We start from the raw sequence: 14,619 nt of genomic DNA on the forward strand, positions 1-14,619 counted from the left end.
GGAAGAGCATGCAATGCTAGATTTGCCAATTATTTTTGATTTTCAAATAATCATTACTGTTGAATAGTTTTCTGAAGCAATTAGACAGCTGGAAAGCAGTAAAACGAATGTGATGCTTTCTGAGAGTTGACAAACACATTTATTACAAAATGCCTTCAGTTCCCTAGCACCCTAATGTGTTCAATTAACAGATAATGTCCCTGGCCGAAGCATATAGCAAAAAAAAAAACAACGTGACTTTAGTAGATGTTAATAATTAAATGCTCTTGCAACAGTTACCTATTACTAACATATGTCTTTCTGTGAATGTTATTTCTTTTATTTAATACTTAAAGATTTAAAATCATTGGATTACGTGTTGGGAACAGTAAAATATAATTTTACATTTTCATTTTTAGACTTTTTTTTAAACGATACTATTTGGCAAGATTCATATATGTGTGTCAGAGAAAGTGTCATAAAAAAGAAATCCAGGCCTGCTTAGTGTAGCACATTACTAATTCACGTCTGTTTTCCTAGAAGATCTCTGATGTTTTTATCAGAAGGATCCTCAAGATTTTACTGAAAAAGAGAATGCAGGTTTAGAAGAAGAAGGTGGTTTTCTTGTTTTATTGTTGAAAGACATTTGGGCCATATTCCATTTAGTTTCAGCCTACTTATTTGTAAATAGATTTAAAATATTTGTTTTTTTTCCCCTTTGTCTGTAGGTCCCCAGGCCAGCTGATAGGAAGTGGTTCTCCACTGGGATTGAAATTACAGAAGTTCTTAGTCACTTACATTTCTCTTCTTCCAGAAGAAATAAAGAGTATGTGTCAGTAAAGAGTTTCTTTTTAATTTATTAGCTTAAATTTTCAGTATGTTGGTTATAAGCACCAACCTGTGACTATTATAATCAGTATTATCAAAATGGTTCCTCTTTCCAGAATATGCCAATTTTGTCAGAATTATACACATGTCCATTGAAACTGAGTACACAATTTTACTTTTGTATATAACATGATACCAGTATTGGTATCCGTAGCATGGAAGTGGTTTTGCAGTGTGTGCTGCAGTTTGCCGTTCTTTCCAATTGTCTCTATTCAGTTTGAAAAATGAGCAAAATAGGTCGAAGAAAGAAAGAACCTGGGCTTAGGAAAGAGTTATAAACAGAGTGTCTATTGTGGCAAAGTTGTCCCTTTATAGATACTGACTCAGAAAGATAAGAAAGGAAAAAATACTTGCTTTTCGTAAGACCTTGTATCCTAGAAATATCCCACTTCTTCAGGTGGGAGATGTATTTTTCTTTCTGATGAGCTATGTTGGTAAGCAAAGCGCAAAACCAGTGTTATCTTGCTTGCTGAGTAGCAGGGCCCACTCTTCTTTCCGAGTCTCTCTTTTCATTCTGAGCTTTGTGACTTAGAAAGTGACCCTGGCTATGAAATACATATACTTCGCCTTTTGTATTTAATCTGCAAATAGGGTGAACGATGACTGGTGGTGCTATGTATTCAAAAGTCAGGGAAGAAAGAGAAAAGAGGGCCACCTGTATATCACAACTTCAGATTGACAGGAAATGGATTGTTTTGCTTACTTTTTTAAAAAGTTAAACTGGAGAAGATAACTGTCAGAGCTGTTCGTTAGTTTGCTAGAGTTTGGAAGTTTACAGTCTGGGGATTCATTTGCCGACCACGTCGGCACATCTCACGTCCACAGCACAGCGTGAGTGACATGACGGTGATCAGTGCCCCCCAGAGTTTGAGCGCCTAGAGTTTGTGACCGTGTGACCCTGTCAGTGTGGTGAGTGAATAAGCAATAGAGGCTAGGCTGTTGCCATGGTCCTTGTGTCATGAGAGAGCTGTGAGGCAGAAGATGGGAACTTAATTAGTCCAACAGGAGGGAGGGCAGGTAGAATGTTTATTTACAGTTTTTACTTTGTAGTTTTTTCTGTCAGCAGTATCCTAAGCGTATCTAGTTCTGGGCTAGGCACTTTGGGAGATATAAAATACAGGTAATACCCTTTCAGGAGCGTCCAGGGATTTCTTAAAAGTCATTGTAAGTGATGATCTCAGGAAACAGACATTTTTATTAACTACTATGACTTGAAGATCCTTAAGATATCACATACTAGCAGAGAAAGCGGGATAGAGCACCATCCTTTTGTATCTCAGAATACTTAAATTAATTACAGTGATTAGATCCAGGGTAGGTACGAAATAACCTGTGAGAAAGATCTAATACCACTGTTTGCAGATACCAGAGGCCAGCTACCGTTGGTACTTCTTATCCTGCGTTTCTTTAATATCTCCAACAGATGCATGGTTTCCAACAGTAAAAAATTTATCTTTTACCTTAACTATTAAATATATAGCTACATGGTTATCAGAATTTCTACAATACACTAGAATACTTACCTCACTAAAAAGGAATGAAATTGAAATGACATTGATTTTTTTTTTGTTCCCAACAGCTTTATCGAGATATAATTCACACACCATAAAATTCACCCTTTTAAATTGTTCAGTTCAGTGGTTTTTAGTATATTCACAAAGTTATACAACTATCACCACTAATTCCAGAATATTTTCATCATCCCCGAAAGAAACTCCTTGCCCATAAGTAATCAAGTCTCATTTTCCTTTCCCCTGGCTCCTGTCAGCCACTAATTTACTTTCTGTCTCTCTAGATTTGCCTATTCTAAACATTTCATATAAATGGAATCATATAACATGTGGCCTTTTATTTTATGTCTGGCTTCTTTTGCTTAGCGTAATGTTTTTAAGATTCACCTATGTGGTAACATTTATCAATATTCCAGTCCTTTCCGTAGCTGAATAATATTCCACCGTGTAGTTACTTCACATTCTGTCTATCCATTCATCAGTTGATAGATGTTTGGATTGTTTCCACTTTTAACTATTTCCTATGAATATTCACATACAGGTTTTTATATGAATGTAATCTTTCACTTCTCTTAATTATATACCTAGGAGTAGAATTATTAGGTCAAATAGTAACTCTGTGTTTAACTTTTTTTTTTTTTTTTTTTTTGCGGTACACGGGCCTCTCACTGTTGTGGCCTCTCCCGTTGGCGGAGCACAGGCTCCGGACGCGCAGGCTCAGCGGCCATGGCTCATGGGCCTAGCCGCTCCGCGGCATGCGGGATCTTCCCGGACCGGGGCACAAATCCGTGTCCCCTGCATCGGCAGGCGGACTCTCAACCACTGCGCCACCAGGGAAGCCCTGTGTTTAACTTTTAAAGGAGCCACCAAACTGTTTTCCACACTGGCTGCACCATTTTACATTTCCACCGATAATGTCTGAGAGTTCATGTCTCCACATCCTGGTTAACACTTAATTATTGTCTGTCTGTCCTTTTGACGGTAGCCGTCCTAATGGGTGTGAAGTTGTATCTCATTATGGTTTTTGATTTGCATTTCCCTGATGATGTTGAGCATCTTTTCACGTGCTTGTTGGCAACAATGACGTCTTAAAACTTTTTCTTTCAGGTAGTTTCCTGTTAAAGTTTATTCAGAAGATGACGAGCCGACATTGGTGTGCTGTTCCCATTTTGTTTCTATCTAAGGCTTTGGCAAATATCCCAAGATGTAAAGCCCTGGGTATAGAAGGGCTTCTTGCCCTGAGGTAACGTACTCTGAGTATGTTCACATACGGTTATTTGTCGTACCTTTCCATTAGTAAATTTTGTTTTTCTTTCTGCTTTAATCCCTAGTGAGTGGTTTTAGTTAACATTGGCATCAGGATTTTTCGCTCTTAATTTTATATAATAAAAAAGTAAATTAAAAAAATCTATTCATATAGTTGAACTTATTTTGTTTTATGAATTCCTAATTTAAATATATGCCATAATACATACTATTGGATTATGGTCACTTTAAAAATAAGGCCAGTAAGTTGTTTTTATTACATTGATATGTAGGAAACTAGAGATAAAATGACAAATATTAATATTGATTACAAAGTATTTCAAAAAAATGTAAAATTCTTACTTTGAAATTGTCTTTTTTTTTAAAAATAAATTTATTTATTTATTTATTTTTGGCTGCGTTAGGTCTTCATTGCTGCGCGCGGGCTTTCTCTAGTTGCGGCGAGCAGGGGCTACTCTCTTTTGCGGTGTGTGGGCTTCTCATTGCGGTGACTTCTCTTGCTGCGGCGCGTGGACTCTAGGCGCGCGAGCTTCAGTAGTTGTGGCACGCAGGCTCAGTAGTTGTGGCTCACGGGCTCTAGAGCACAGGCTCAGCGGTTGTGGCGCACGGGCTTAGTTGCTCCATGGCATGTGGGATCTTGCCGGACCAGGGATTGAACCCGTGTCCCCTGCATTGGCAGGCGGATTCTTAACCCCTGCGCCACCAGGGAAGTCCTTATCTTGTTGTTTTTAAAAGGAGATTTGTTTCATATTAAAATTGAGCTCCACTAGAGGCCTTAATTATTTAATAGCTTTGAAATTCTCCTGTCAGTGACTGCGTTAGAAAGTGTAGATATATTAAATCAAGTTGTCAGTTACCACAAACTATCCGAATTGTCCTGAGACAATGCACCATGGAAGTGCATGTGTTTTCTCCTATGTCAGGGACGTTCTTCAGTGCACCATGATCACACATCAGATCCTGCTGCGAGGGGCAGCGCAGTGCTATCTTCTTCAGACGGCCATGAATCTGGTAGACGTGGTGAGTTTATCTTTCTTCCTAATGTTAACTCCAGTTTCCTAGTCTTTCTTAGTGAGCTGGTGTTCATAAAAGGGTTAACACAGCAGGCCTGTGATGCTGTCGTTAGAGAGCCCTGCTTATAAGGTTGGCCCTTGGCTGGCATCTGGGAACTTGGATTTCAGGAGGGTTCCCACCATCCTACCTACTGTGCCTGCAGTACTCACACAAACAGTGTGGTCTCTACTGAACACCTGCTTTCCTTCCCGGGGTCTGGAATTGTAGGTGCGATGCAGGGGGTGTCTGTGCGACCAGCTCCCAGTAAAAACCCTGGGTGCTGGGTCTCTGAGGAGCTCCCCTGGTAGGCATTTTACACGTCGGTGGGGTAGCTGGGTGACCGTACCGGGAGAGGACTCTTGGAAGCTTTCACCTGGTCTCCTCTGTATTTTTTGTGCACGTCTTCCAGGAAATTGACATTCAAGGAAAACCTTTATTCTCTGTTTTTCACAGAGCTCCAGTAACACTACTGCTGAGAACAGGGGTCAGCAAACTTTTTTGTGAAGGGCTGGATTAGTATATATTTTAGGCTTTTTGACTCATACGGTCTCTGTCACAACTACTCAAGAGCAGCCATAGACCGTTTATAAATAAATGGGCATGGCTGTGTTCCAGTAAAACTTTTCTTACAAAGTAGGCTGTGAGTGGTTTTGCCGACCCCCGGCTTACAGCAAGGTATCTTAATTGAAGATGCGCAACCTTCAGGGAATGAAAAGACCTGGGTGGTTTTCTTAAGGTGGGGTCATATTTGCAGCGTTGAAAAGTTAAGATTCACTTTTAAGTAATAAGTAATTTCTTACAGGCTGCTTCTGTTTTTGCTTTTAGATCTGTGACTGTTTTACCTCTAAGATAGCAGCCTCGATTTTAAGGAAACTAGATTTATGAAGTGATCTTTCATTTTCTATAATGGTCGTAGATAATTGCATATAATTGCATGTTTGTAGTCAGTGTCTTCCTATTAAAAGTTGAATAATGTTTTCTTTTTAAAAAGTAGCTTTCGATTTACCTAATAGTATTCTACTGTAAGTAGTCTGCTAGACTGCTTTTGCTGTGATTTTGATTCAGTGATGTTTGATTCAAACATTTTTAAATGAGTAATTTTTTAAAACTGCCCTGCCTCCCCCAGGAGAAAGTGTCCCTCTCTGATGTCTCATCTCTTGTCATGTCACTGAGACAAGAGGAGTCCTTCGGACGAGGAACTTCACTGTGGACAGAGGTGAGCCTGAACATAATTTAATGATAAGGTCTTCGAAAACTTTGTGGAAAATTGTTATCTAATTGAATTCATTACTAGCCTTTTATGTAAAATACGATTGCTTTGCTGTCACCAGAGGTTTTTAAAACTTGTTTATTTGCTTTGAGTGGATGTAACCAGTAACGCTGCTGAGGTTCCTATGGAGAAACGGGGGCAGGAAGTATCTGGAATAGAGAGGGACCGGTTTGGGGGGGCAGTGTTAGTGGGCAGATCCCAATTCCGGATGAGATGTACTGGGATGATGATGATGACGTTAGACTCAAAGCCAGTAACACAGACCTCCTCTTTGTCGTCTTCTGTCGGTTCTTGGCACTTTCATCTACTCAGGCTCCCCAGCCTGGTGTGTAGGTAATCCGTAATTCTTCCTGACTTTTTGCATCTCATTCACCATGAAACCACGAGTGTCTTGCCTTCTTCTCCAGCCGCTGCTCTTGGAGACCTTCCCCTGCGATGACTGCTTTCTCACTGAGCACTCTCTGCTCACCCCACGTGCGGGGCCCTGAGGTTCTGCTCTGGTCTCATGGGCTGCCCTTCTCTGCGGGTTCTTCAGTCGTCCGTGTCCTCCTCCTTTTTATTTTAAACTATGGGACTCAGTCCACACTGCTGTTAGCTCTTACCCAGAATCCTAATCTGTGTCCTCTCTAGGTTATTTATATATATATGTGTGTGTATATATATATATATATATATATATATATATATATAAATAATTTTACTGTGGCCCCTCCCGTTGCGGAGCACAGGCTCCGGACGCGCAGGCTCAGCGGCCATGCTCACGGGCCCAGCCGCCCCGCGGCACGTGGGATCTTCCCGGACCGGGGCACGAACCCGTGTCCCCTGCATCGGCAGGAGGACTCTCAACCACTGCGCCACCAGGGAAGCCCGTAGGTTATATATTTTTTGAGGACAGGAACCTTTTTTTGTTTTAAATTTTGTATTTTTCCAGTGCCTAAGAGATCACTGAGGCTGGAGATGTGATTATTTCCTTTAGAAAGAAATTCCAGCTAGGTACGCCTGGAGAGAAACAAGAGAAAGCAGCTTGGATTATGTTAAAATAATTCAGGCATAAAATAATGAGGGCATAGAGTAAGGTAATGGCAGAGGGAATGAGGAAGGGGCTAATTTGAGCCTTTGAAAATTCGAATTTTGTTTTATTTTCTTGGTCTAATACATCTGTTTATGTGGAATACATCTAATTATGTGGAATCTGAAAAATACAGGACCATGGAAAGCAAGTAAAAATCACCTGTAATGCCAACCATCAAATCCATATTTTTTGGTTTAACTCTTGATTTTTCAGATATATTCATTCTCACTCTTGCTTTCTCACTATATATATATATATATATATGTATATGTATATGTATATGTATATTTTAAATGGTATATTAATACATATGATATTTCTAAACAAATTAAGATTATTCTGTTTTGAATTTTATTTTTCATCTTTACCTACATTTGAGTATTATATAGCATGTTGCTAAATAGTTCCCTAATATGGGATATTTAAAAATTCGGTTGATTAAATATTTTAGAATTTATTTAATCAGTTCCTTTTGTTGGACTTTTGCTTCAGATCTTATTTCATCTAGAAATATGTACTACTAAAAGATGAAGATACTGCTAAGAAATACGCCCTTATCACACCTAAAAATGTTGTTAATTTCTTGATTCAAATATTCGGTGTTTAATTTATCCAGATGTTCAATAAATGTGTTTTTCTGTTTGTTTTTTGCATTTTGTTTGTTCAAATAGTCAGTTTTATTCAAGTACCCAAATAAGGTCTATTCACTGGATCGATATGTATAGTTTGTAAATGGTGGTTAATCCACCTGGAACTTATTTTGATATCTGGTGTGAGCTGTGAGGTTTAAATGAAAAAATGCATGTAAACATGTTTCAGACTGTGCTTGGCCCATGCTAAGTGTAAATATTTATGGCTACTATTGTCTTTTCCCCTTGGTTTGATCAGATAGCTGCTTGGTTTAAGTTTACAGAAAAAAAATGAACAGAAAGTACAGAGTTCCCATATACCCGCTGGGTACCCTCCGCATCCAACACCTGTGGCTGTTATTATTAGCATCTTGCATTAAACACGGTACATTGTTACAATTGATGAGCCAATACTGATACATTATTATTAACTACTGTTCATAATTTACATTAGGGTTCACTCTTTGTGCCATACACTCTGTGGGCTTTGACATGTATCCACCGTTGCAGTATCACACACAATAGTTTCCATACTGGAAAAATCCCCAATTCACCCAGTAATTCCTGTCTTCTCTTGCTCCCCCAAACCCCTGGCAGCCCCAGGTATTTCACTGCCTCCATAGTTTCCAGAATGTCCTGTAGTTGGAATCATACATTGCGAAGCCTTTTCAGATTGGCTTCTTTCAATAAGTTATAATATGCCTTTGAGGTTCCTCCATGTCTTTTCATGGCTTGGTAGCGCGTTTCTTTTTAGCACTGAATAATGTTCCTTTGTCTGGGTGTGCCGTTGTTTATCCATTCACCAACTGAAGGACATCTTGTTTGCTTTTCAGTCCTGGCAGTTATGAGTAAAGTTGGTATAAACATTTACGTACAGGTTTGTGTGTGGACATAACTTTTCAGCTCATTTGAGTAAATACCGAGGAACACAGTTGCTGGATTTTATGGCAAGAGTATGTTTGGTTTCTTAAGAAACTGCCCTTCATCTGAGGACGCGTACAACCATGGATCATGAATTACTACTGAAAAAATCCACGTGTAAGTGGACCTGCACAGTGTAAACCCGTGTTGTTAAGGATCAACTGTATTTTTTTTTAACATCTTTATTGGAGTATAATTGCATTACAATGTTGTGTTAGTTTCTGCTGTATAACAAAGTGAATCAGCTGTATGCATACGTATATCCCCATATACACTCCTTCTTGTGTCTCCTTCCCACCCTCCCTATCCCACCCCTCTAGGTGGTCACAAAGCACCGAGCAGATCTCCCTGTGCTATGCGGCTGCTTCCCACTAGCTAGCTATTTTACATTTGGTAGTGTATGTATGTCCATGCCACTCTCTCACTTCGTCCCAGCTTACCCTTCCCCCTCCCCGTGTCCTCGAATCCATTCTCTACATCTGTATCTTTATTCCTGTCCTGCCCCTAGGTTCATCAGACCCATTTTTTTTAGATTCCATATATATATATATATATATATATATATATATATGCGTTAGCATACAGTATTTGTTTTTCTCTTTCTGACTTACTTCACTCTATGATGGACTCTGGGTCCATCCACCTCACTACAAATAACTCAGTTTCGTTTTTTTTATGGCTGAGTAATATTCCATTGTATATATGTACCACATCTTCTTTATCCATTCATCTGTCGATGGACACTTAGGTTGCTTCCATGTCCTGGCTATTGTAAATAGAGCTGCAGTGAACATTTTGGTACATGACTCTTTGAATTATGGTTTTCTCAGGGTATACGCCCAGTAGTGGGATTGCTGGGTCGTATGGTAGTTCTATTTTTAGTTTTTTAAGGAACCTCCATACTGTTCTCCATAGTGGCTGTATCCATTTACCTTCCCACCAACAATGCAAGAGTGTTCCCTTTTCTCCACACCCTCTCCAGCATTTGTTTGTAGATTTTTTGATAATGGCCATTCTGACTGGTGTGAGGTGATACCTCATTGTAGTTTCGATTTGCATTTCTCTAATGATTAATGATGTTGAGCATCCTTTCATGTGTTTGTTGTCAATCTGTATATCTTCTTTGGAGAAATGTCCATTTATGTTTTTTGCCCATTTTTGGATTGGGTTCTTTGTTTTTTTGATATTGAGCTGCGTGAGCTGCTTGTAAATTTTGGAGATTAATCCTTTGTCAGTTGCTTCGATTGCAAATATTTTCTCCCATTCTGAGGGTTGTCTTTTGGTCTTGTTTATGGTTTCCTTTACTGTGCAAAAGCTTTTAACTTTCATTTGGTCCCATTTGTTTACTTTTGTTTCTATTTCCATTTCTCTAGGAGGGGGGTCAAAAAGGATCTTGCTGCGATGTATGTAATAGAGTGTTCTGCCTATGTTTTCCTCTAAGAGTTTTAAAGTGTCTGGCCTTACATTTGTGTGTGTGTTGTGTTTTTTTTAAACCTAACCTTTTGTTTGTTTTTGGTTGTGTTGATCTTTGTTGCTGCGCGTGGGCTTTCTCTAGTTGTGTCAAGAGGGAGCTACTCTTTGTTGTGGTGCGTGGGATTCTCATTGTGGTGGCTTGTCTTGTTGCGGAGCACGGGCTCTAGGTGCCCGGGCTTCACTGGTTGTGGCTTGTGGGCTGCAGAGCGCAGGATCAGTAGTTGTGGCACACAGGCTTAGTTGCTCTGCGGCATGTGGGATCTTCCCAGACCAGGGATTGAACCCGGGTCCCCTGCATTGGCAGGTGGATTCTCAACCCCTGCACCACCAGGGAAGTCCTGGCCTTACATTTGCATCAACTTTATTTTAAAATGCACATATCACAGAAAATAAACTTGCAAGGAAGGTAGGAACGTTCATTATAACTTATATCTCAAATTCTACATTCTGTCGTAAATAAATCCTTGTTTTAGTATATGAAGCTGGAATAAATTTTAATTTAAGACTGTAATTTGTTTTGCATAATGAGTTATTTTTCGTAGAGATGTTCGTTAGAACACCTTATCAAAATGTATATTTTATATTAGCTGCTTTAAAAATTCTTGCCTGTTAATGAAGTTTATAAGTTCTTTGAAGAGGTTAGAAAACACACACACACACACACACACACACACACACACACGTATGTGTATATACACACATACATACGAACACTTTTCTGTCTGAGCTATCTGCAGAACTCAATCATGACAATAAATGTTCTGTTACTTTGTAGTGTTCGGTCATTTAAATTCAGTTTATTGTGGAGGAAAGAAAATTGGCTTAGGGAAGTTAGAAACCCTTTGTTCAGTTAAGCTTTTAAAATAAGTAATAACTTTTCTTTTCTAGCTCTGTGATTGGTTGCGTGTTAATGAAAGCTGTTTTAGGCGACCCTCAACTTGTAGCTCCATTGGACTTCACGAGACATCCTCTTTAAATGCTTATGTAAAGAACCTAGTCCAAGAGTATATTAAGTCACCTGCCTGGGGAGGTAAGTCTGAAATCATTTTTATGGACTGATATATCCAAAACATTTTCAAAGAGCTTTTTAGTAGTTTTTCAGATCGAGATTCAGGCTTAACCAAAATATATGCCGATTTATGGATGTCAGACTTGTATTTCAGCCAAATAATGTGAATAAACAGAATGTAAAAATACTGTTTTGTAACTTGTACTTTATCTGTTCTAGAACTTGAGATTTTAAACTATTTTAAATGTTTTAAGAAGTTGCCTGGGTAGGACTCAGACACAAATACATTTATTAATTTATTCTACAAGTACTGAATCTTTGTTGGCTTGATCTGCAGATGTGTTTTTGGAGCCTCGGTAGTGGAAATATTTGTAGATAAATCTGTTCATCTTTTGTTTGTTTTCAAAGCATTACATTTAGTGTGAACTGATTATGAAAAGTAATTTTAGAGAAAAATTATGTTTGTTTCTTCTTTTTACCAGATACTTAGCAAAGATCACTTTTGCTAAGTATTTTGCTAAGGAAATGTGTTAAGACTGCGTGAGAGAAGAACCATTGACAGATTCATTAATTAGGTTTCAATTTACATTTCTAATGCTTCCTCATCATTAAAGTCATTAGTGATAATTGGGGTAAATTGCACCTTTGAATTTAACGTGTCTTAAATTTCCTAGCTTTGTCTCAGACCAAGTCATTTTCATCTCCGGATTTCTCTAATCTGATCATGGGATAGGTCTTAAATGATTAGATAATTATCCTTCCAAAATACATGAGTTTATCTGTTTGTTCTTCTTAGAACATTTCTCTTTTATGTTTTATTCTCTGTTGTCTAGTAAATTTTATGTACTGTTACTTGTGAGATCCTTTTCTTAGGCCTATAAAAAAAGTAAATAAATTTTAGTCCCTACTAGAGTAAACACAGATTCAACTCCCTGAAGTCTCTATAGAACTTGTCTTATAATTCAGTACATAACAGCATCAGGTCTGATTAAATAATTCAGAATTGGATAAAATAAGATTTTTAGAGTTTCTTCCTTAACATTTCTAGAACTTAAAATATACTGTTTATATAATATGCTATTTTAAGTTTTTAAAAAATTGATCTCTGGTGCAGAGGAGGTGTGTGTGTGTGTGTGTGTGTGTGTGTAATATTTTTGACTCTTAATGCCCTTGGCTAAGTGCCTTTATAAAATTTTAGTTTAGTTATCAATTACTGGACAGTTTTCAGAACAAGGTAATAAATTCCAAAGCAAACATTATTTAACTTGAGTTTTTGAGCATAAAATAGAGATAACATTCAAATTTGTTTTTATATAAAGACTCATCAGCTCAAATGTTTTTAATCAGATTCTACACCTGAAGTTGCTTTTTTCTTTGGGTTTGACATGGTCAGTACAGATAGATTTTACACTAATTATTCAGCGACCATATATCAAATGTTAGTTCTAAGTGCCAGACACTGGAGTTACAGAGATAAAAGGTATGTCCCCCACCCTCAGAGAGAGCATGGTCTAGCAAGGGAGTTGATAAGTAAGCAGATAATCCGCACAATGCCCTGAAAGCCATAAGCACTGGGATGGGGAACCCAGGTGAGCAATACTGATCCAGAACAGGTAGACCTGTGAGGGTCAGGAGAGGTCACCAGATGAGGTGACAGCTAACAAGTGAATAGAAATTAAGGTGGAAAGGGAGAAGGCGTATCCTGCAAGGCTTGGATGAACTTGCATCCAGGGAACTGAAGGTAGGTAGGCATCCATCTGTTTCTGTCTGTCTATAGCATGGACCCCAGGTAGGAATGGTTAAGAGATAAGGGTGGATATATGTTAGGTAGATATATATGTACCATACCGTATATGTGATATATAGCAAAACAAAGCAACAACAACTAAAACCACACAAAACCAGCATCATCAACAAGCAGAAATATTGGAGAGCTTTCAGAGAAGGCTTTCTGAAATAGAGAAAGTGAGATATAGTTTGGAAGCAGCCGTAAAAGCTTGTCAAAACTTGGAAATGTTAAGATCAACCAAAAAGTGAAATATATTTGAAGAAATTTATACTTAAATTAGAGTCCATCAGAAAGGATATTTTGAGTAAAGATTTTGTAGTTAAATGATGTGCCTACTTCAGATGTAACCAAGCTGAAGATATGTAATAATCCCAAAGTAGTATACTGCAGCTGTGTAACAAATTTGAGAAACAGCTTTATTGAGGTATGATTGGCATACATTAAATTGCACACATTTAAACTATGCAGTGTAATGGGTTTGACCTCTGTGTATGCTCACGAAACCATCAGGATAACAAGATAATGAACATGTCCATCACCCCCCGCCCCGAAGTGTTTTCACACCTCTTTGTATTATAATCCCTGTCTCCCACTTCTACCTGTCCCTCTCTCCATCCCCAGACCAACCCTTGTATGCTTTCTGACACTATAGGTTACTTTGTATTTTCTAGAATTACACTCAGTTTTTAGAATTATTGGTAGCAGGATTTGAGTGATAATTTAGGGGTAAATTAAGGTGATTGAAGATAGCCAGTGACCTTTTGTTTCTTTAAGACCATTGTTGCTTACTTTCACTTTTCTAGCCTCAGAGCGATAACGGGGGCGGCGGCGGGGGAGTGTATAAAGGATTCTCTGCCAGTCGTTCTCCGAGAAGGATTTCCAGACAGGCAGCATCACCCGGAAACATTTTAGAAACGTGAATTCTCAAACTCTACCCCACACCTGCTGAATCAGAAACTCTGAGTGTAGGGCTCACCCTCTGGGTTTTAACAAGCCCTCTGGGGGACTTCTAATACAGGCTGAGGTTTGCGACCCACGGTTCTCTAGCCTGGATTTCCCTAGTGTGGTGGTAGAGGACTTGGCAGAAATCTCTGCAGGAGTGTCCTCCACTGGGTCAGGCACTCTAATGTTACCAGCCTGGTCCTGCGGCTCTTCTTGAAATCAGAAATCATTAAAAATCCACTAAACTTCTGATTTATAACCTTCCCTTTCAGTATCCAAAGTGAAAAATTGTTTAGGACTTCAAAAAGTGGCATTGTGATTGGAAACATTTCATTCTCAAATAGCACCCCTACCTGATCCCTTCCTCCTACAAGGTCAAAAAGTATCTGATTATGTGATTGCTAAAAATTATAGGCAACTGAATACTGAATTGGCATTTGATTTCATTTTAGTCGTCATTAATGAGTTTTTATATGTAAATGTGGGATATAAAGCTAATGTGAGTAAAAATGTTTCAGAGAACACGTTTCGATAATTCACTTTTATAAACACCTATAAACTTAACCTATTTTGGAGAGCACCAACTTTTAGGTTTTCTAAAAAATACAGATTTCTTACTGATAACTAAATGATATTTATAACATTTTAAAGAATAAAGTTGATCCTTTTGTTGCATTTTTAAACTAAGTTACCCTCCATTCAAGTATGTTTTTAGTATTGTCTGTCTTCTGTACTATTCTAATTTGTATCAAAATATATTAAATTACTCCCCAAATTTATTAGACTGTTTAAAAATACGTTTTAAGTGTCTGAACCG

At 38.3% G+C, this 14,619-nt stretch overlaps 1 protein-coding gene across 1 annotated transcript in view; it reads left to right on the forward strand.

Annotated features, from left to right (window-relative positions):
- The window catches only part of TARBP1 (tRNA guanosine 2 -O-methyltransferase TARBP1), a 66,953-nt gene that overhangs the window by 12,425 nt on the left and 39,909 nt on the right, over nucleotides 1-14,619 (forward strand). Inside the window, exons 7-11 of the mRNA XM_007450805.1 lie at nucleotides 708-805; nucleotides 3,486-3,621; nucleotides 4,568-4,664; nucleotides 5,824-5,913; nucleotides 10,951-11,092. Coding sequence (XP_007450867.1) covers nucleotides 708-805; nucleotides 3,486-3,621; nucleotides 4,568-4,664; nucleotides 5,824-5,913; nucleotides 10,951-11,092 — 563 coding nt within the window. The remainder of the gene's footprint in view (nucleotides 1-707; nucleotides 806-3,485; nucleotides 3,622-4,567; nucleotides 4,665-5,823; nucleotides 5,914-10,950; nucleotides 11,093-14,619) is intronic.

This window comes from Lipotes vexillifer, unplaced genomic scaffold (assembly GCF_000442215.2).
Source record: "Lipotes vexillifer unplaced genomic scaffold, Lipotes_vexillifer_v1.1 scaffold3000, whole genome shotgun sequence".
Taxonomy (NCBI): domain Eukaryota; kingdom Metazoa; phylum Chordata; class Mammalia; order Artiodactyla; family Lipotidae; genus Lipotes; species Lipotes vexillifer.